The sequence below is a fragment of the Eretmochelys imbricata genome, chromosome 24 (assembly GCF_965152235.1).
Source record: "Eretmochelys imbricata isolate rEreImb1 chromosome 24, rEreImb1.hap1, whole genome shotgun sequence".
In the NCBI taxonomy this organism is placed as follows: domain Eukaryota; kingdom Metazoa; phylum Chordata; order Testudines; family Cheloniidae; genus Eretmochelys; species Eretmochelys imbricata.
The window spans coordinates 12,053,442-12,073,565 of record NC_135595.1 but is presented as its reverse complement, the minus strand read 5'-3'; the positions used below and the strand labels follow the sequence as shown (position 1 = coordinate 12,073,565).

Here is a 20,124-nt window from a genome sequence, read left to right as displayed (position 1 = left end):
GCACATCCAGCTTTTCTAAATAGTCCCTAACCACCTCTTTTTCCACAGAGGGCTGGCCATCTATTCCCCATGTTGTGATGCCCAGCGCAGCAGTCTGGGAGCTGACCTTGTTTAAAGGGGCAGTGTTGGGTGCAGAGGATAGGAAGGGTTAATAACAACTGCAGGGTGGTGACAGGATGAGATCCGGAGCCAAAGGGGAATTCCAGAATCCGCCCCTGGGACGGGCTTGGTTGAACACGTTTCCACTCTCACCTCCACTCACGGATTAATTAGGGGGCAGGTTTCAGGGCAGAGCAGCCCCAGCCTCCCACCTTCCTGCCCCTCTGACTCTCCCCTCTGGGTCGCAGGTGAAGAACATGGAGAAGCTGCAGCTTTGGCTCTTCGTCCTCGCTGGCCTCTCAGGAGCCGTCGCCCAGTCAGGTAGGGGCAGGCGGCAGTGCCGGGGGCCAAGCCCTGGCTGGGCACAGAATGACACAGCAGAGCGTGGGCTCCAGGGGGAAACTGAACAGCCTTCCTCTCAGTACTGAGGGTGCAGGGTCCTGTCAGAAATGCCCCGGCAGCCCTGTCCCGAGCCCCGGTGTGTTATGCTGCAGGAAGCAGTGCACAAGCTGTTCCTGGTTGGGCAGCAGTGCCCCACCCTGGGCATGGCAGAGAGCATCACTGGGGCAGCGTTCAGCAGGGACATGGGGGAGCACTGTCCAAACGCCTCTGACTGGGGAGCCCCAAACCCCGACAGCGTCTGCGTCACTGAGTCTGGCTCCCATGTGCAGCACCGCCAGCTCCCGCCATGTTCTCACTGTAACGGGATTGGTTGGGCTGGAGCCGTTGGCCCATTATGTGAGATGCTACAGCCCTCTAGCAAATCTGAGCCCTCTGGTTGGCTGCCTGCCCCACTTGCCCACCTCCTGGGGCAGAAGAACCAACCACAGCTGCCAAGGGCGCCAATTAGGTAGGGCGGGGGGGCAAGAGCCCTCCCCTCTCCCCCCAAGTTTCATACAGGAAGGATGCTCCCAGGTAGAGCTCTTTGAACGGCACAGCCTTGGAATGGAATGCAGAGAGGTGCTTCTCCCAGCTTGTGTCCCTGGGGCAGGGAGTCAGTGTTTTGTTTACAAACAGACGCAGGGTGATTAAGATAAGAAAAGGCTGGTAATTAAATTAAGGATCTGGAAGTCATTAGATGAACCTGTAAAAAACAGGAATCCCTGTGCCAGTGGGGGGTGGGGATTTGAAGAGAGAACTCAGGGGACTCAGAAGAAATACAGCCAAGCCCTCTGAGCCAAGTTCACATTCAGAAAAGAGGGAGATTTGAGGGGCATAGGAGAAAAGAAGGGGCCAAAACCCAGGGAAGGGATAGCAATGGTATAGAGAAGTTCCCACTCAACCTGTGATACTTATGTGGCCACATCACTGTAGTATCTGAGCACCTCACATCACAGCCCCTCAGTGAGGTAGAGCAGTGCTGTTATCCCCAATGTGTAGATGGGGCACTGAGCCAAACACAGACTAAGGGACAGATTTTCAAAGGTACTTAGGCACCTAGTGGGATTTTCAAAAGCTCCTAGAAGCTTAGATGCTTTGTAAATCCCACTAGATGTCTAACTGCATCTTTAAAAAGAAAAGGAGTACTTGTGGCACCTTACAGACTAACAAATGTAATAAAGCATAAGCTTTCGTGAGCTACAGCTCACTTCATCGGATGCATACGGTGGAAATATAGTGGGGAGATTTTATATATATATATAAGCAAGGACTGGCCAGAAGAGTACCCAGAAGTTACCTACTACAAGACAGGCCCAACAAAGAAAAAACAGAACACCACTAGCCATCACCTTCAGCCCCCAGCTAAAACCTCTCCAGGGCATCATCAAGGATCTACAACTATCCTGAAGGACGACCCATCACTCTCACAGATCTCGAGAGACAGGCCAGTCCTTGCTTTTTGGTGAGCCCTCTCCTGTACCCCAAACTCCTCATTCCTGGCTCCACCCCAGAGCCTACATCCCCAGCCGGAGTCCTTACCCCCTCCAGCACCCTGAACCCCTCATTTCTGGACCCACCCTGGAGCCCGAGCCCCCAGCCCAGAGCCTGTACCCCCTCCCACACCCCAACCCCCTGCCTCTGCCCAGAGCCCACTCTCACACTCTGAACCCTTTGGCCCACGCTCCTCCTGCACAACAAACCCCTCATCCTGGGCCCCACCCCAGAGCCTGCACCCCCAGCTGGATTCCTCACTCCCTCACTCCTGCACCGCAACCCCCTGTCCCTAAACAAGTGAGTGAGGGTGGGGAAGAGTGAGCAATGGAGGGAGGGTGGATGGAATGAGTGGGGGTGGGGCCTCGGAGAAGGGGCAAGGCAGGGGCAGGGCAAGGGTGTTTGGTTTTCTGCAATTAAAAAGTTGGCAACCCTACCTGACAGAGCTGTGTACGGTGGGGCGAGAATAGCAGGAGGAGGCCTGAAGCTGGACAAGTTAGCCACCTTGGAAACATTAGAATGAATCCAGCCTTTTCCTCTCACTTCTCCACACAGATCTCTGTGGGCAGGTGTTTGTTTTTCCAAAGGAGTCTGCTGATGCCCATGTTATCCTGAACATGAACAACAATGGTACTCTGCAGACCTTCACCATGTGTCTGAGATATTTCACTGACCTGACCCGGGCCTTCAGCCTGTTCTCCTACGCTACCAGGGCCAGAGATAACGAGATCCTCCTCTACAAAGACAAGCCCGGAGAGCTCAGCCTGTATGTTGGGGGGGAACCGGTGACCTTCAAAGTCCCAGAAAACAAAGGCACAAGCACTGGCTGGGAGCATGTTTATGCCAGCTGGGAATCCGCCACAGGTATAGCCGAGCTCTGGGTGAACGGGAGTCCCTTACCCAGGAAGGGGCTGAAGAAAGGCTACGCTATCAACAACCAGGGTGTGCTCATCTGGGCGCAGGATCAGGACTCCTTTGGGGGTGGATTTGATGCCAAGCTGTCATTTGTAGGGGAAATTGCTGATGTGTACATGTAGGATTGTGCCACCCCGACTGTTGCAATGCAGGCTGCCAGCGATGATTTGCAGCTGCCCCACTCCATCGTGGGCTAGGGCAGTTTGCCGTATCAAATAAAGGGTTATGTGGTACTTAAACCCATGCTGGCATAAGGGTCCTATTGAAATGCAGCCTTGCCTTGGGAACAGGGGCCTGGCCATCCAGCTCCAAACCCCATTGGTGCATGACAGCGAATAGTGATGCACACACTCCAGCGGCATCTGAGCAAAGCTAGCACCAACCTCTGCTCTTGTGAATCCTATGGGAACAGTGTGAAATCAACCAATCCCTAGTGTTTGTGTCATTTGAGCATTTACCTGTGTCTAAAGCCTGGTCTGCTTCTGTATCCCAATAAATGAGATGACCTTCCCCCCTGCAGCCTGTGGTGTATTGAGAATCCCAGCACAGCCCCACTGGGCGCAGTCTAAGAATGGAAATCCGGGTTGTGACCCATTGTGTCAGTGGGTGCTGAGAATTCTGGGTTCCTAATGTTCACGGCCACCACAGGAGTCAGTTCTTCCTTGTGAGAACCAAACAAGAGGATCCTGTTCAATATTAATACACACACCAGAACCTCAAAAACAGTCCCCATTCCATAGTGTTACAGGATCCCCGGGGTACAACCTGGAACTGGGGTACCACTGTGCCCCCTTAACTCTCCAGCCTGGGCTGTCTCTCACAATGCTTTGCTAGTAACAAGCAGCAAACCCCTCTAGGTGCTGTTATCACTCAATACAACAGCATGTGGAGCGTCACACCCAGCTAGATTGCATGAATGCTCCCCGAGCCACTCACAAATCACACAGAGAAAAGTACCAGCAAATCTCCCAAGCCCCCAGCCTTGCACCCCAGAACTGTACTGTCTTGTCATGGTCAGAAGCCTGACCAGTGTAAATTCATTATCCAGTCTGCCCCTTCCTCAGTGTGGCGTGGACACACAGTAGCTTTTAGAGTAGCAGCCGTGTTAGTCTGTATTCGCAAAAAGAAAAGGAGTACTTGTGGCACCTTAGAAACTAACCAATTTATCTGAGCATAAGCTTTCGTGAGCTACAGCTCACTTCATCGGATGCAGTAGCTTTTGTAACCTGAGCTGAGATTTCCCAAGCATTTCAACCAAAACACATTGTTTTATATTTTACCTAAAACAGGTTTATTAACTACAGAAAGATAGACTTTAAGCGATTATAAGTGGTAGGCACAACAGGTCAGAGATAGTTACCAAAGAAAATAAAAGGTAAGCGCACAGTCTAAATCTTAAACCTTATTAGACTAAGCCGTGTTTGGATCAAGAAGTTCTCTCACCTCACTCAATGTTGCAGGTAGGTTATAGTCCTTAATACACAGGCTTCCCTTTAAGCCTGGGACCAGTCTCCTCAGTTCAAGTCTTTGTCTTCTCCGTGTTCTTGTTGCTTCCAGCATAGGTGCGGGAGGAGAATGGCATCATGCTTTGACCTTTGTCCCCTATATTATATCCTCAGTCCATGTGCCTGGAAAACACTAGTCCAGACATGTACTGCTGGGCTTTACTGACTCATAGGGTTGAACAATCTCCAGTTGTGTGGTGCTTCTCTTACAGAATTGTAAATCCCTTGTTTACAACTCCTCTGCTGATTAATGGTCACTTAACACCCTCCTGGGAATGGATCACCACCTAGCAGTAGAGACTGTCAAATTTACAATGTATTCCAGTAACAATCATACAGCAAAATCTCATAACTTCATACATAAGAAAGATATACATATTTGAACAGAACGATGGGTTTCAGAAGATCATGACCTTTCATATGATATCTTACATGGCATGCTTTGTATGAAATAAATCATCGCCTGTGCCAGAAATGATCTACATAAAATCCCTTAATCTGGTATCAATTCAATTGGCCACCAAATTCTCTTTGTGGAGCCAGTTACACCTAGAATTCTGGTGCTGTCATTGGTGGTTACACTTAATACTGCCTTGAGAGATACCTGACAAAGGCTCACGGAGGGAGCATGACAGAACGGAAACGTGGTTGGCTCTGGATGCCATGTTGCAGCTCGGGTACAATCCAGGGTCAGGTCAGTCGCCTTATCTTCCGTGCACTGCTTTGTAGCCTTTGCTTTGATTTAAAACGAATTTTAGTGATGTCATATTACATCATCAAGGGTATGGCTTTGGCAGCTACAGTCTCAAGTTCAACAGAGTTATCTATGCTTCTTTTTGATCTAGAGCTCATGGAAACACATGAAACCATAGGCAAGTAACACAGACAATCACAAGAACAAGCTCCACTATCTTTTATCAACTTTATTAAAGTTACCAACAAAGATATGAATGTTCCAGCACATACAACTCCTAAATATATCCATGTACCAGTTATAACTACAGACATACTCACATCCTCCTAGATACTGTTAGAGTCTGATGGCTCTCTCATGGATTGATCATCGGTAGAGGGATGGTTCCTGCTGGAGTTCTCCCATAGGAAGCTCAATTTTCCCGGGCATCCCCTTTTTATAATGTGATTCTGTCTATACCTACATTCTGCATATGTCCATGAAAGTGTCAACACTCTTTTTCCTTATTGGTCTGTGTCCCCCATAAATATATGGGACCCCAACTTTCATAAGTCATGTAGGTTCTCTTTATTCTCATTAGCATTGACACACAACCTGTATTGTGTGGTTAAGACACATGCTGGAGACAGATGTGCCTCTAATTTTAAATCATAAAAATGCTGTAATCTTCCATCTACTTTTTTACAATATTACCACTTGTTACCTCTTTTCCCATAATCTTAGGGCATTGGGTTATTCTTCAGTCACTTACTTATGTCAGCATTTCTTAGCTCCAAGGCCTAGAATAGCTAAGCTAAAGTTCTGCTAGCCTCAGCCTACGGGTCTTGCACTTTAGCCTTGCTTACTTAGATATCTTATAAATGATTCCATCTAAATACGGATCAATCTTATACTTCTATAATCCTACACTTTAACCCTCTTTAACATACGATTCTGTATGACATAACATGTTAGTTAATTATAACATCACACAATAACATTACAACAAACGAAAATCATTGGCTACATCTTTGAGACAACATCTGACTGGTATGGTCTGGTCCCCTCCTGCCAGGATAAAGCTGTTCACATCAGTACAGCTACAGCTGTGAGCTAACAGACAGGACCAGTTGCAAAGCTGACTGAGCTTGCCAACGATTGGACAGCCAGAAGAAGGCAGACAGAGACTGTCAGATGGGTTGAAATGAGACATCAGGGAAGGGAGCAGCAGTATTCTCAAACTGGCATCCTAGAAGTTGCTGAGGCTCCAGCAGTCCTGTGCTCATGGTCTGATGTCCTCTCTGGACCCTTGCTATGGTCTCCCTGGTTCCAAAGTTGTCCACCTATGGTCTGGGGGAAAAGCTCCCCAAAGTTTAGAGACAAATGGCTTGCACAAGCCATAGGTGAGTTCTGGTGTTTGTAGCCTTTGGCAAAGGGCTCCCCAAAGAAATGTCCAAAAGGGGTGTGGCCAGCCATCACCATCCCATCCCAGAGTCCAATCAGAGATGGTTTCTGGTCCCTCTTGATACAGATCTGCTAATGCACTTCCCTGGAAATCACTAAGCTTATCCTGGCCTTGGGAATCTCAAACTATGGCTATTCCAGTCCAAAAAAAGTCCACTGACAAAACCTTTTGGATTCTGCTCTCTCCTTGTTCCAAATGTATGTTTACACAGCAATGTGGTTATGGGTCCAAATGACTGTAATGGGGGCACTCTCCTCCTGAGTGCCTACTAGAGGCTGGAAGTGGTGCTGCAATCTTTCCCCCCACTACTGGCACCCCCTGTTGGGCTCCTGACCTTGATAGGCAGATCTTCAGTAGCTCAGCCCTCCAGCCAAGTCACACAGTTGTTGTGGACCTTGTCTGGGGTAGCAAAGAGTTCACCAAACTGTCTGCTTCCAGTAAGGTCTTCAGCCCAGACCCTGGACCCTTTAAATCTAGCCCTCTGCTTGGGCTTCTAAAGTAGCATTGCCTCCTTCTCGGGGCTTAGGCCACTTTGCCAGTGGCCGGGAGGTTGTGATTGGCGGGGAGATGCAGGCCACTCATGGCTCCAGGTCCAACCCAGGGACACTATAAAGAGCAGCCATGGACTCTTCCTTCAATCAGCTCCTGCTGCTTATCTGGGTGTCTTCCCACCAGGCCCTTCACCTCCCACCGTGACCTCAGGGTTACAGCTCTCAGGCCCTCTCACTCCCAGGACCAGGAAATGCATCCAGTCAAGCTCCTGTGGCGGAAGCGGAGCCCCCTACCCCCCCACACACACACCCCAGCTCCACCCTGCCCGCTATGGCCCCAGGCGGGAACAGACAGGCCTATCCCCCCAGCCTAGCCTCTCCCCACCCCACCTCTTTGGGCCCAGCCAGGAACTGACTGACCCATCCCGCCATGCCCTGTCGCCTCTGACTCCACCCTGCTGAGCCGGCGACCAGACCCAGGTCAGAGTCAGCCCAGCTCACCAACTGAGCTGGTGAGGCCCTGCTGCTCCTTTTATCTGAGCCTGCTGGGCTCTGATTGGTTGCTTCTGGGAGGTCTATCTAGGCAGGTCTGGAGGACCCCCTTCTGCTGCTCCTTTGGGGGAGGAGGGAGGTAGTAGAGCCACAGGGCCTCCAGCAGGGCCCACAAGGCTGGGTGCGCGGTGTCACAGTGACCCTGCACCACTCCGTTTAGAACAGGGAATCGGCAGTGAGCCAGAAAGAAGAACCTCAGACTGGACAGGCACAAACGCCAGGCCTGGCTGCATGCAACCGGCTCTGGGGAAATGTGCTCAGGGACAGAGTAGCTCAGCCAGACCTGTGGAAGGTGAAGGCAATTGTAGAATTGGAAAGACCAGGAGCCCTCCAGAGACTCTGACCATGTTAATATAGCTAAGCAAATTCACCTCCCGCTCTGCCCGCGGGCATCTCAGAGGAGCCCTGGGCACAGCATGCTGCCTCGCTGCTGTATTTCTGGTGGCATTAATACAACAAAATAGGCTAGCACTGCCTCTGCGGATCTCCTACAATTCACAGTTGAGGGAAAAGTTCCCCACCACCACCCCAAGAAGGAATATGAGGTGTGGGCAGAGGGGAGATGGTGGGTTGTGCTGTGGAAGAGGCTGCACCTTCCCTCTACACTGCCTTGGGTGGGAAACAGGTTTGGTTTGGGATTTGCAGTGACTCCACTCCAGGATAGATTTGGATTCTAGCCTTGGCTCTGCCAGAAATTGCCTGTGGACCCTCCTTGAACCACACGAAATACTAGGGCCCGCACACTCTTTGGCTTGTATTGGCCAAGCTCATTGCACTGCCCAGGGCTCCTGGCATCCCTCCATCTCCTCATGTGCCACCTTCCTAACCCCCTCAATCGCAGGGACTCCGTGCTGCTCCCTCATACCAGGGGTTCTGTGTGGCCCCCAGACCCTCCTCCCACACTGGTCCCCCAATCTCCTTCTCCTTCCAGAAGCTGTGTCACCTCTCTTTCCTCCCAGCATGCTCCTCCTTCCACCAGCATTAACTGCATCCCACCTCCCACTTCCCCCCATGCCAGGGGCTCTGTGTGCCCACCCATTCTCACCTTCCCCCCATGCCAGGGACTCTGTGTGGCCCCCATTCTCACCTTCTCCCCATGCCAGGGGCTCTGTGTGGCCCCCATTCTCACCTTCTCCCCATGCCAGGGGCTCTGTGTGCCCCTCTTTCCCCCCTTCCTCCTTACCAGGGTTCCCCACACTAGGATCTGTGTGGACCCCTCTATCCTCCCCTTCCCCCATTCCAGGGTTCCCCATTCCCACTCCTCCACAGGAGTTAGGTGCACCTGTAACGACAAGCCGGTGGGTCGGTAGCAAGGTTTGAACATGGAACTTTCTGATCCACACACCATGAGCTTTGGCAGTGGGTGACACATTCTTGGCTAAACACAGGGGTGAAAATAAGATAAAATACTTACCGGTAAGGGGGCCCGGCTCCGGGGCCCCAGAACGGGTGGGGTCAGCCCCCCCCAGCCAGCCCTTCCATGCTGCCCGGCCCATGCCGCCCATGGCTCTGGCAGCCATTTAAATGGCCTGGGGCTCCGGCCACTGCTTGGGTAGTGGTGGCAGCAGCCAGGAGCCCCAGGCCCTTTTAAATCGTCAGGCCCCGGGGCAGATGCCCCTTTTGCGCCCCCCACCCCACGCCATCAGTGGCATGGAGAGGGGGGCAAAAGGGTCAGCAATGTTAAAGCAGCAGCACTTTCATGTGGGCTGTGTACGGGCCGGTACAGGCAGCCGCTTCTTACCAGTACGCCATACCGACCAGTACCGGCCTACTTTCACCTCTGGCTAGACAGCAGAAGCACATGGTAACCCCTGGGTTCACTTCCCAGCTCTGGAAGTGAGTAAAGCAGGTGCTACAGACAGGACAGCCAAACAGAGATCTGGCATATTCATGCCAAAAGGAGAACTCGTTGATCAGTTTTCCATCAGAAAGGGCTGCTTAGTCAAAATTGTCAAGTTTGGTGGGAACGTGTCAATTTCAACAAAACATCTGAAGGAAACATTTCTAAAAAGATTAAAAATCAACATGAAATAGTTTAGCTCAGTTTGACTTTTTCATTTCAATTTACTTTTATATTGTATTGTATTCTTAATAGATTATTCATTATTTTGATATTATATTTCTGTAACCCTTCTGCCAGTCAGCATTGGCCGGGTTCAGTATCTAGGAGTTCCTTTTCAACAATTCAACACAAAACCAGCTCGAGCCCACACGCAGTGATCTGGGACTATTACACACCACCCCCTGGGCACCTCTAAGAGGCAATACTTCCCCTCTCGCAAGCACAGAGTCTTAGTGTAGCAAAGAAACTTTTAATAAAAGGAGGGAAGTAACTCAGCATTAATTTGGGAAAACACCGCAAACAGGGTTCAAAACATAAACCATGAGCAAAACACCCACCCTCCAAGTAAGTTTGGCAATGTCCTTTCCCCCTCAGGTTCTTAAGTCCAGCAACCAAAAGTCCCTTTAACATGCCAATCCCTCCTCTGCACCCCACTCACGGTTGCTGCCCTTGGTCAGTGCAGACCCAGAGTTCAGAGATGGATCTGCAGAGTTCACCTCCCACCCTGGCACCTTACTCACTCCACTGCCCAGGCACTTGCTTGCCACTCCTCTTTGCCGGCTGCCCTGCTGGCCGATCAGCACTCCGCTCCTCTTCGGCAGCCGCCCTGCCGGCCAGCTGGTGCTCCGCATCTCTCTGCCAGCCACCCTGCTAGCCAATCGCCACGCTGCTCGGCGGTGCTCCACTCCAGTCCTCTCCAACAGCTGCCTTGCTGGCTGATTGCTGCACCTCTCCACTGACCATTGTGCCAGATGATTGCCAACCCCCCCGGATGCCTTCAAGTCCCACAACTTAACACAGCTCTCAGTGATTCCAATTGTTAGTATGGGATCCTCACTGCTGGTACATACTGGGCAGTCTCTTACACCAGAAATGCTGTCCTAAAGCAGGTCTAACACTGAAAGCTAGTATCAATTATTTCAACCCTACAGCATGTAACAAAACTTTCAGTTGAGTCTAAATTAGGTCTTTTATTACAGAGTGGTGAAAGGATGGATCAGATGGTCTCTAGCACCCTGCAATCACATCCACCCCGCCAAATACACTTACTCATAATCCCACCACCACTGCTGGTCTGTGGAACCTATGTCCCCTGCCTAGCGAGTGCCATTTAGTTGATCAGTCATGGCTTTCCAAGCACAGTTCTGCTGCCCTTGGTGCACACAACAAGGATAACAACACTTTCTTACTCCTGTCCCAATAACAAGGAGACTGGGGATGCAACACCAGCCAAAAGTGATCATTTGGGCAAGCAATCCCATCGTGCTGAGCACCTAGGCAGGGTGGGTGTGCCCATGCAAATGAGATCAGTTCCTGAAGTCCTATTCCATAGCTCATCATCAGATGTCAGGGGAAAACTCATTCAGATTCTGCTTACATTACAGGGGTTTGACAATATTACAATGAAACATTGTGATAAAGTCATTCTGATGGGTCCAAATCAAAAAATTTTGTTCTGCAAAATATTCTGAAATTTTGAATTTTCCTCCTGATTTGGGACAAAACCACCTTTCAAAATGTCACCATTCCTATCAGGACAGGAATTCCATTTTTAAGCGAGCTCTGGCCTAAGGCAGTGTGACCACAGGAATGAAACGGAAGTCTTTGGGGTTAGAACCAGGGTCTTGTCCTGATGTGTTCTGTGCAGTCACTCAGCTAGCATCTCTGAGAAAGGGGAGCTGCTCACAGCTGCCTGCCCCTGAAGGGGATAGGAGGCCTTGAGCTTAGAGTGAGTATGTGTGTATGAGTGGGTGTGCGCGCAACGTGAGGCTGACCCAACAGTACCTGTGTGGTTTCTCCATTTTCTTTGTTGTGTGAAGAGCAGTACACACTGACAGGGTGTTTTGTGGAATCAGTCTCTCCTGTACACCGATGCAGTGTAGCTCTCAGAAACAGTGAAGATTGCCACCTTTTGGATTGCTGGTAACCACACCCCCAAGGCCCCGCCCTCTTCCCCACTCCTTCCCCCAAGTCCCTGACTCCCACCTCACCCCTTCCCCCAAGGCTCCACCCCGGCTCCACCTCTTATCATGAGGCCCTGTCTCCTTCTCCACCTCTTCTCCCCATGGCCCTGCCTCAGTCAATCGCTCCTCTCTCCCCCTCTCCCCCTCATTGGATCGTCTCCACCTCCCTCCCCCCACCAGCTGGGCTCCCCCCTCTGCTCTGGGGCTGCAGGAGCTGCTGCAGTCTGACAAGGAGCCTACTTGCAGGTAGGAGGCGGTTCCGATTGAGATGGGGCTAGCATGGTTTAATGACCCGGTGTCTCCCCCGGCCCCGTGGTAACTGCCCTTTTGATGTCCACTCAGTACATCTGACAGACATTGTCAGGTCCCCTTTCGACCAGACTTTCTGGTTGAAAAGCGGGCACCTGGCAACCAAAGAAACAGGGTGGATAGCTGTTCAGACCCCCCTTTAGCTACCTGCACAAGGCCTGGCGCCACAAGCCCCCACCCACCTGTTCTCTCCCTGTTTGGTCACTTAGAGGTGTTAGAAGAGGTCCGACCACAGCACCCACCTTGCTGGGCCCTGCAGGTCACCATGTGGGTTCCCAATAACCATGCACACAGTTCAGCTGAAAGGGTCATTTACTGGGGCTGGCAGGGCACCAAGCCCCTGGGACAATGGCACAGTCTCTTACAACACAGATGATCACAGTCATTCCAAACTCGGCCCTAGACACCCAGTGAAGAGGCAGCAGGGTAACCGTGGGGCTCCTTGGACCTAGTACTTGGGATGCCTCCCAGAAGCAATGGAGACAGTGACATACAAGGCTGGGAAACGCCTCCAACACTGAGCCAACCCAGGAATGTATCAGGCTGGACACATGGAGCTGGTCTGCTCTGGCAGGCTCTGCTTATGGTGACCATGAAGGCCCCTGACACTTCCAGCACTGCTGTGCTCCAAGCACATCACAGACTTTGGCTGGGCACAAACTCCCATTGAACTGAGTGGGGCTCGGGTGCCTGAACCCCTTTTGCACTGTTCACAAGGCAGCCTTGGTCTGGTTCTACCTCCCAATTCCCCGGGAGGCACATGTTGCCATCAGCACCTCCCAGGAGGGAAGGGTGAATGTTCAAAAGCTCAGCACGGGTGTGTGCCTCAGGGTGGTTGCCCCTTGAGGGGGATGGCCACGGCCTGTGACATGGCCATTTCCAGGGGAGATGAGTTAGAGGGGGTTAGAGATGGGGGGGGCCATGGGCAGTGGCTGGGAGCCTGGCAGAGCTGCAGCAGAGAACAGCCCCCTTGGGAAGGAGGGCTGATCCCAGTCAGAAATAGTGCAAAGATGCTGCAGAGGGTGTGCTGCAGGGACCCTGAGAAGGCTGAGGGACCAGCAAAGGGCTTTGCCTGCAGACTCCTTGGAGCCATGGGCAGGCACAGAGGTCTGCTCATAGGCTAAGCCGGGTGGGGCTCTTTGAATCCTTTGGCATTTTATGGCCTTAAACCAGACCCCAAGAAGGGCTGTTGTAATTGGACTCATGAAAGGCTTTGGGGGAATGATTGAGAGTCCAAGAGGGGAAACTGAGGCAGGGAACCGCAGAGCCACCCCTGGCCAGCAGGAGGTGCTCAGGGGTGGCTGGCCCTGTTACAAGGTGAGCACCCGTGCAAATCTGGCCCATGTGATTTCCCAAGGTCCCAGTAGGAGTTGGGATCAGAGCTGGAGATAGACGTGAGGAGCTCCCTGGTCCCAGGTCCATGTGCAGATCTCCGGAGCACCCTGCCTCTTTCCCATCGCAGGGCTCTGGCCAGCCCCCTGCCGAGCAGGTCCATTACATTACCACAATGATACAGACAATTCCTTGCTTTGCGCCCCCACCCATTTTCCAGCCCCACTAGCCAACCAGTGCTGGGCCCTCAGTACACTGGGAGCAGGCTGGGTTTAATGACAACATAATCTTTGGTCTCGTAGCTCAGGGTTGTCCAGTCAAGGATGAGGTGAGGCAGGACCCCATTGTTCATGACAAGGCTAACTTTATCCGGGGAAAGCAGAGTGTCCCACATGTACACATCTGTGATTTCCCCGACAAATGACTGATTTACGTCAAACCCACCCCCAGGGGTGTCCTGCTCCTGCCCCAGGACGAGCACACCCTGGGCGCCAACAGAGTAGCCTTTCTTTAGCCCCTTCCTGGGTAAGGGACTCCCATTCACCCAGAGCTCGGCTATGCCGGTGGCGGACTCCCAGCTAGCACAGATGTGCACCCACCAAGCGCTTGTTCCTGTTCTTTCTGGGACTTTGAAGGTGACCAGTTCGCCTCCGACGTACAGACTGAGCTCCCCGGGCTTGGGTTTGAAGAGGAGGAAGTCGTTGTCCTTGGCCTTGGTGGCGTAGGAGAAGAGGCTGTAGGCCCGAGTCAGGTCGCACCCGAATCTCAGACACACAGTGACGTTCCGCAGCGGCTGCTCCAGCCTCGGCTTCAGGATGACGTGGGCAGTTCCAGATGCCTTAGGGAACACGAACACTTTGCCATGTAGATCTGCCAGGGAGACACGGGCGGCCAGTGAGGCTGGGTTCTGTGGGGGGGCAGTTTGGGCAGGGGGTGAAGGGTGCTGGGGGGGGGGCAGTTCGAGAAGGGGGAGTGTCATAAACATACATGTAAGGGTAGTATAAAATCCCTCCTTTACCTGTAAAGGATTAAGAAGCTCAGATAACCTGGTTGGCACCTGACCAAAAGGACCAATAAGGGGAAAAAATACTTTCAAAGCTGTGGGGGGAAGGTTTTTGCTTTGTCTCTTTCTGTGTGTTCTCTCAAAGACAAAAAAACAGACCAAGCAAGTAATCTAACTCCTCCTAAATAATATATCTAACTTACAAAAATAGTAAGTAATAGCAAAAAAATGCGTTAAAGTATCTTTTGTTTTAGCTTGTATATTTTCCCTGTGCTAAAAGGCAGGTTTATCCCTGTTTTTTGTAACTTTGAAGTTTTGCCTAAAGGGAAATCCTCTGTGTTTTGAATCTTATTACCCTGTAAAATTACCTTCCATCCTGATTTTACAGAGGGGTTTCTTTTACTTTTTTTTCTTTATAATAAAGTTCTGTTTTTTAAAAATCTGATTGGTTTTTAGTGTCCTAGAAACCCAAGCCTTTGGTCTGTGCTCACTTGGTTTACCTATTTGGTTGGTAAACTATTTTCAAGCCTCCCCAGGAAAGGGGGTGAAGGGGCTTGGGGGATATTTTAGGGAAACAGGAACTCCAAGTGGTCCTTTTCCTGAATCTTTGTCTAACTCACTTGGTGGTGGCAGCAGAACCCATCCAAGGACAAGAAAAAAATTGTATCTTGAGAAATGTTTTAACCTAAGCTGGTGGGAATAAGCTTAGGGGGTCTTTCATGCAGGTCCCCACATCTGTACCCCAGAGTTCAGAGTGGGAGGGAACCTTAACAGGGATGAAGGGTGCTGGGGGGGGCAGTTCAAGCAGGGTGATGAAGGGTGGTGGGGAGGCGGTTTGGGCAGCGGATGCAGCGTGCTAGGGAGGCTGTTCGGACAGGGGCATGCAGGTGGCTGGGGGGGGCGGCACAGGCAGGGGGATGAAGAGTGCTGGGGGGCGGTTCGGGCAGCGAGGGCAGCGTGCTGGGGGGGTGGTTCGGATAGGGGGGTGCAGGTTGCTGGGGGGCGCAGGTTGCTGGGGGGCAGTTCAGGCAGGGGATGAAGGGTGCTGGGGGGGCGGTTCGGGCAGGGGGATGAAGGGTGCTAGGGGAGCGGTTCGGACAGGGGGATGAAGAGTGCTGGGGGGGCGGTTCGGGCAGGGGGATGAAGGGTGCTAGGGGAGCGGTTTGGGCAGTGGGATGAAGGGTGCTCGGGGGGCGATTCGGGCAGCGGGGGCAGCGTGCTGGGGGGGACAGTTCAGACAGGGGGGTGCAGGTTGCTGGGGGGGCGGTTCGGGCAGGGGGATGAAGGGTGCTGGGGGGGCGGTTCGGGCAGGGGGATGAAGGGTGCTGGGGGGGGCAGTTCGGGCAGGGGGACTGAAGGATGCTGGGGGGGGCAGTTCGGACAGTGGGATGAAGGGTGCTAGGGGGGCGATTCGGGCAGGTGGATGAGGGTGCTGGGGGGGCGCTTCGGGCAGGGGGATGAAGGGTGCTGGGGGGGGCAGTTCGATGAAGGGTGCTGGGGGGGCGGTTCGGGCAGGGGGATGAAGGGTGCTAGGGGAGCGGTTCGGGCAGGGGGATGAAGGGTGCTAGGGGAGCGGTTCGGGCAGGGGGATGAAGGGTGCTGGGGTGGCGGTTCGGGCAGGGGGATGAAGGGTGCTAGGGGAGCGGTTCAGGCAGGGGGATGAAGGGTGCTAGGGGAGCGGTTCGGGCAGGGGGATAAAGGGTGCTAGGGGAGCAGTTCAGGCAGGGGGATGAAGGGTGCTGGGGGGGCGGTTCGGGCAGGAGGAGGAAGGGTGCTGGGGTGGCGGTTCGGGCAGGGGGATGAAGGGTGCTGGGGAGCGGTTCGTACAGGGGGGGTGCAGATTGCTGGGGGGCAGTTTGGGCAGCGGATGAAAGGTGCTAGGGAGGCAGCTTGGGCAGGGGGCTCAAGGGTGCTGGGGGGACAGTTTGGGCAGGGGGTGCAGGTTGTTGCAGGGCAGTTCAGGTGGCATTTGATACCTGGCACTCAGGGGAGGGCAGTTGGGCCCTAACCCGGTCCCTGTGCGAAGAGCACGGGCAGCGTCATGCTGCTTGTCTCCCAGAGCTCAGGGCCCGATTTCAGCCATTTCCAGGGAGGATGGTGGGTCCCTGCAGATCCCACCTGGGTCTGAGCCCCGCTGGCTGCCTGAGAGTGCAGCAGTCACGTGTGTGCTGGGGTTCGCAGAGTCCGCTGACCAGGAGAGTGAATGAGAGCCCTGGGCCCAGACCTGGGATAGGCGCCCAGGGCAGAGCCCAGCAGCGCTGTCCAGAACAGGGGGTGTGCCTCTTGTGCCAGCCCAGGGCCCGCCCAGAGACTGCTGGACTCCAGAGCCTCCTGGGCCACAGGCCAATGGGGCTCCCCAGCCTGCTCCGTTCCTGCTTGTGGAGCGAGCGTGTCGCCCTGCCCAGCCCCGCATAAGGTCAATGGAAGGCACGGTGGCACGGCCCTCCCCGTGCAGAGGGGACTGAGCTGGGCTGAGCCTGCTGAGCCCCAGGAGACTCCAAGCAACTCGTCACAGAGTGTAACAAGCCTTCAGGGGGGCAGGAGCCAGCCCCCCTTCCTCACTGCACCTGGCTGAGTCTGCCCAGCTCCCCTCCTGCCTTAGGGCACCTAGCCAAGCCCGCCTGGCCCCCCTCCTACCTACTCCACAGTGCCTGTCTGAGCCTTTTTACTCCAAGGTGCTGTGGGGGTCCGAGCCTGTCTATCCCCCACAGCACCTGGCTGAATCTGCTCTACCCCAAGGCTTCCGGCCAAGCCTGCCCAGTCGCTGCCACCCACGCGCCTGGCACTGGCCCCTCCCTGCCAACCTTCCGCCCCGTGGCACCCTGCCCTGTGGCACCCAGCTAATGGATTCACCCCGGCTCGGTGGACTGGAATCAGTAAATCAGTTGGTGTGACCCAGAATTCACATGGAACCAGCTGACTGGTAGGAAGGTGCCAGTTATCTGACCAGGCCGGCACTCTGATCTCCACAGCAAGGCCTTGTCAGACCCCAGCTCAGCCCAGTGCGTTCAACAGCCACAATCCCCTGCAGACACCATCCCTCTTTGCACCCAGCGCCAGGGCTCTGCCATGCAGCTGCTGGGCACAGACAGCCACTGGGTCCCGCCCCCGTGGTGACTGCCTGCTGGTGGAGGGGGCGATCTGTGAGTGAACCCCAGCTCATCTGCATGGTACCTGCGGATCCCCTGGTGAAATGTGCCCTGCGAGGGGTGGTGCTGTTCGCTCCCCGTAGGGGAGCTGCTCCTCGTCCCCATGGGCGCTCGGATGCAGGAAATTTTAGCCTGTCAGAAAATGGCTCAATCTAGGTTTCCAATCTCTCCCATGAGGAAACATGTGGGGCCAGAGCTGCAGCTGGTGTTAACAAGGCACAACAAGTCATGTCACCAGATCTCTGCTGATTTGCACCCATTGAGGAGCTGGCCCTGTGCCTGCTGAGGCTGGATGGAACCTGGGCCATGTTCTCAGACAGGAGGCTCAGTCCTGGCTGGCGACGGACAGGCTGGGCTGACAGAGGGCGAGCTTCCCTCTCACGCTGTGCCCAGAGATGGGACCCTGATCGCGGTACCTGCTGCCCTTCCAGTCTGGGCTGCCTCCAGCCCTGGCCTGCAGAAAAAACTGCTATTCCTATCCCTGGACATTCACACCTCTTCCCAGCCACGCATGCGCTCACCTCTGCCCGTGGCCACAATCCACGGCCCATTGCACAGCAAGAGCAGGGGCCTGTGTACACAGCTCTGCCGATGCCCCTCAATCCCGACCTGCAGCCCCCTGTTATCCCAGCCCTAAACTCCCCACACACACATCTCTGCCCAGGCACCTCTCTCTGGGGCTGTGCAGTATATCTGGCAATGAGACTTAGCGCTGGGATGTGAGTGCTTTGGCCGATGCCCCATGGAGCCCTGTCCTCCCCCACAACCTCCTTTCTCCCTCCCTCGTTTTCCTCTCTTCCCTTTCTCTGCAGCTGCTGTGGGGGGCAACTCTCAGTGTGAGGAGCTGCTGAGCCAAGAACCTGGAAACACTGTCACTGCAGAGACAGCTCACAGCTTCCCCCAGCACCCAGGCCCGCTGCAGCAAAGGGACTTGAGTGAGTGAGGGTCCCAGCACCCAGCCCGGCTCGTCCCCTCCTCTCCCCACGCACTCAACAAGCAAGCCAGGAAGAGGGCTTGGAATCATGGACCCTTGGGGTTAGAAGGGACCGCCAGGGTCATCTAGTCTAACCCCTGCCAAGATTCAGGATTTGTTGGGCTAAACCATCGCAGACAGATGGCTCCAGCCTCCTTTTGAAAACCTCCAGTGAAGGAGCTTCCACAGCCTCCCTACGCGTCTGCTCCATTGTCCTTCTGTTCTTACCGTTAGGAAGTTTTTCATCTAAATCTGCTCTGCTGTAGTCTGAACCCGCTGCCTCTTGTCCTGCCCTCCGTGGCAAGAGAGAGCAACTTTTCTCCATCGTTTTTATGGCAGCCTTTCAAGTATTTGAAGCTCGCTATCATATTCCCCCTTAATCTCCTCTTTTCCAAACTAAACCTTCCCAGTTCCTTCAGCCTGTGCTCAGATGGCCTGAACTCCCTCCCCTTGATCATCTTGGTCGCTTGGCTCTGGATCCTTGCCAGTTTCTCTACATCCTTTCTATGCATTGGGGACCAAAACTGGACACAGTACAGCAGCTGAGGCCTCACCAGCACTGAGCAGAGCGGTGCTATCTCCACCCGGGACTTGCATGCTGTGCCTCTGGTAATGAAACCTAAAATTGCATTTGCTTTTTGCAGCAGAAGCAGCAGCATTGCAATTACAAGGGTCATCTTAAAGCTTGCAGAAGCCAGGGGCCAGCCCCATCCTTCTGCAGATTCAGCCAGGGCTCGGCCCCCTGGCACAGCCGGCTCTACCCCACCTGTTTGCGTGACCGCTCCTGAGAAGCCAGCAAGGACGAGGAGCCAAAGCTGCAGTTTCTCCATATTCTTCACCTGCAGAGCGACCCAGAGGGGAGTGTTAGCAGGGCAGGAACACAGAGAAGGGAGGTGGGAGGCCAGGGCTGCTCTGCCCTGAAACCTGCCCCAGGCAATGCTAGTCCCCAAGTGCAGAGACCAGGGGGACCAGCCCTGATTTATATCCCCAGTGGTGACAGCAGCAGAATCAATGGGTAAACAATATTCCAGTATTTGCAGGTCGGGTGCAGTCAGAGTTGCAGATGCCGGGGGTGGGGCTGGGAGGTTGCAGGGCTGGTGATCGTGGCAGTTACTCATTAGAGCTGCACACGGGAAACCAGCCACACTTTCAACAGCTTCTCCCAAGAAGGAACAGCCTGTTCCCGAGGTGGGTGGGGAGGGAAGGAAAAGGGCTCAGCCAGCCACATGCAGCCATGCAGGGCATCTGGCACAGCCATGGCTGCAGTGCTGGCCTCGGGGCCAGCGCTCTCACAGCTGCTGGCAAAGGCTCCAGCCACAGCACCCTCCTGCCTACCTTGGCTATGGAATGGTCTCCAGGACAGCAGCTTTTGACGGGGATGGAGGGGAGGCTCAGCCCACAGGGAACACCCCCACCCCTACCCCGCCGCCATAATAGAGCCAGGCCAGGCCAGGTAAAGGGGCGATGAGCTGCCCACACGCTCTCTGTGTCCATCACCCCCAGGGCACCATGGCCCTGCCCAGCACGGCTCCTTGTTACACCATGTGCTGGGTGCAGGCGCAGCAGGGCCCTCATCCAGGGTCAGAAACACCCTCTCCCCACAGCCCGCCTAGACTTGCCTGCCAGGTGCCAGGAGACTGCAGTGGTTTCTAACCCATCAGCCGCTTCCCTGGCTGATGCATTCTGGGAAGCAGCAGTTCTGGGTCCCTGGGATGGCATGTGATGTCATGCACCTGGCAGGTGACATCAGTGCTGGAACG

General features: G+C 54.1%; 2 protein-coding genes across 2 annotated transcripts; one reads left to right on the top strand and one right to left on the bottom strand.

Annotated features, from left to right (window-relative positions):
• Nucleotides 1-356: 356 nt before the first annotated feature.
• LOC144279766 (serum amyloid P-component-like) lies at nucleotides 357-3,008 on the top strand. The gene is made up of 2 exons (XM_077841396.1): nucleotides 357-420; nucleotides 2,527-3,008. Exons 1-2 carry the CDS (start codon nucleotides 357-359, stop codon nucleotides 3,006-3,008), a joined length of 546 nt encoding a protein of 181 aa, XP_077697522.1.
• A 10,478-nt stretch (nucleotides 3,009-13,486) lies between these two features.
• Nucleotides 13,487-19,194, bottom strand: LOC144279671 (serum amyloid P-component-like). Its single transcript, XM_077841260.1, has 2 exons — nucleotides 19,131-19,194; nucleotides 13,487-14,109 (listed from the first exon to the last, which is right to left on the bottom strand). The coding sequence occupies exons 1-2, from the start codon at nucleotides 19,192-19,194 to the stop codon at nucleotides 13,487-13,489; spliced, it is 687 nt and encodes a 228-aa protein (XP_077697386.1).
• Nucleotides 19,195-20,124: the final 930 nt, after the last annotated feature.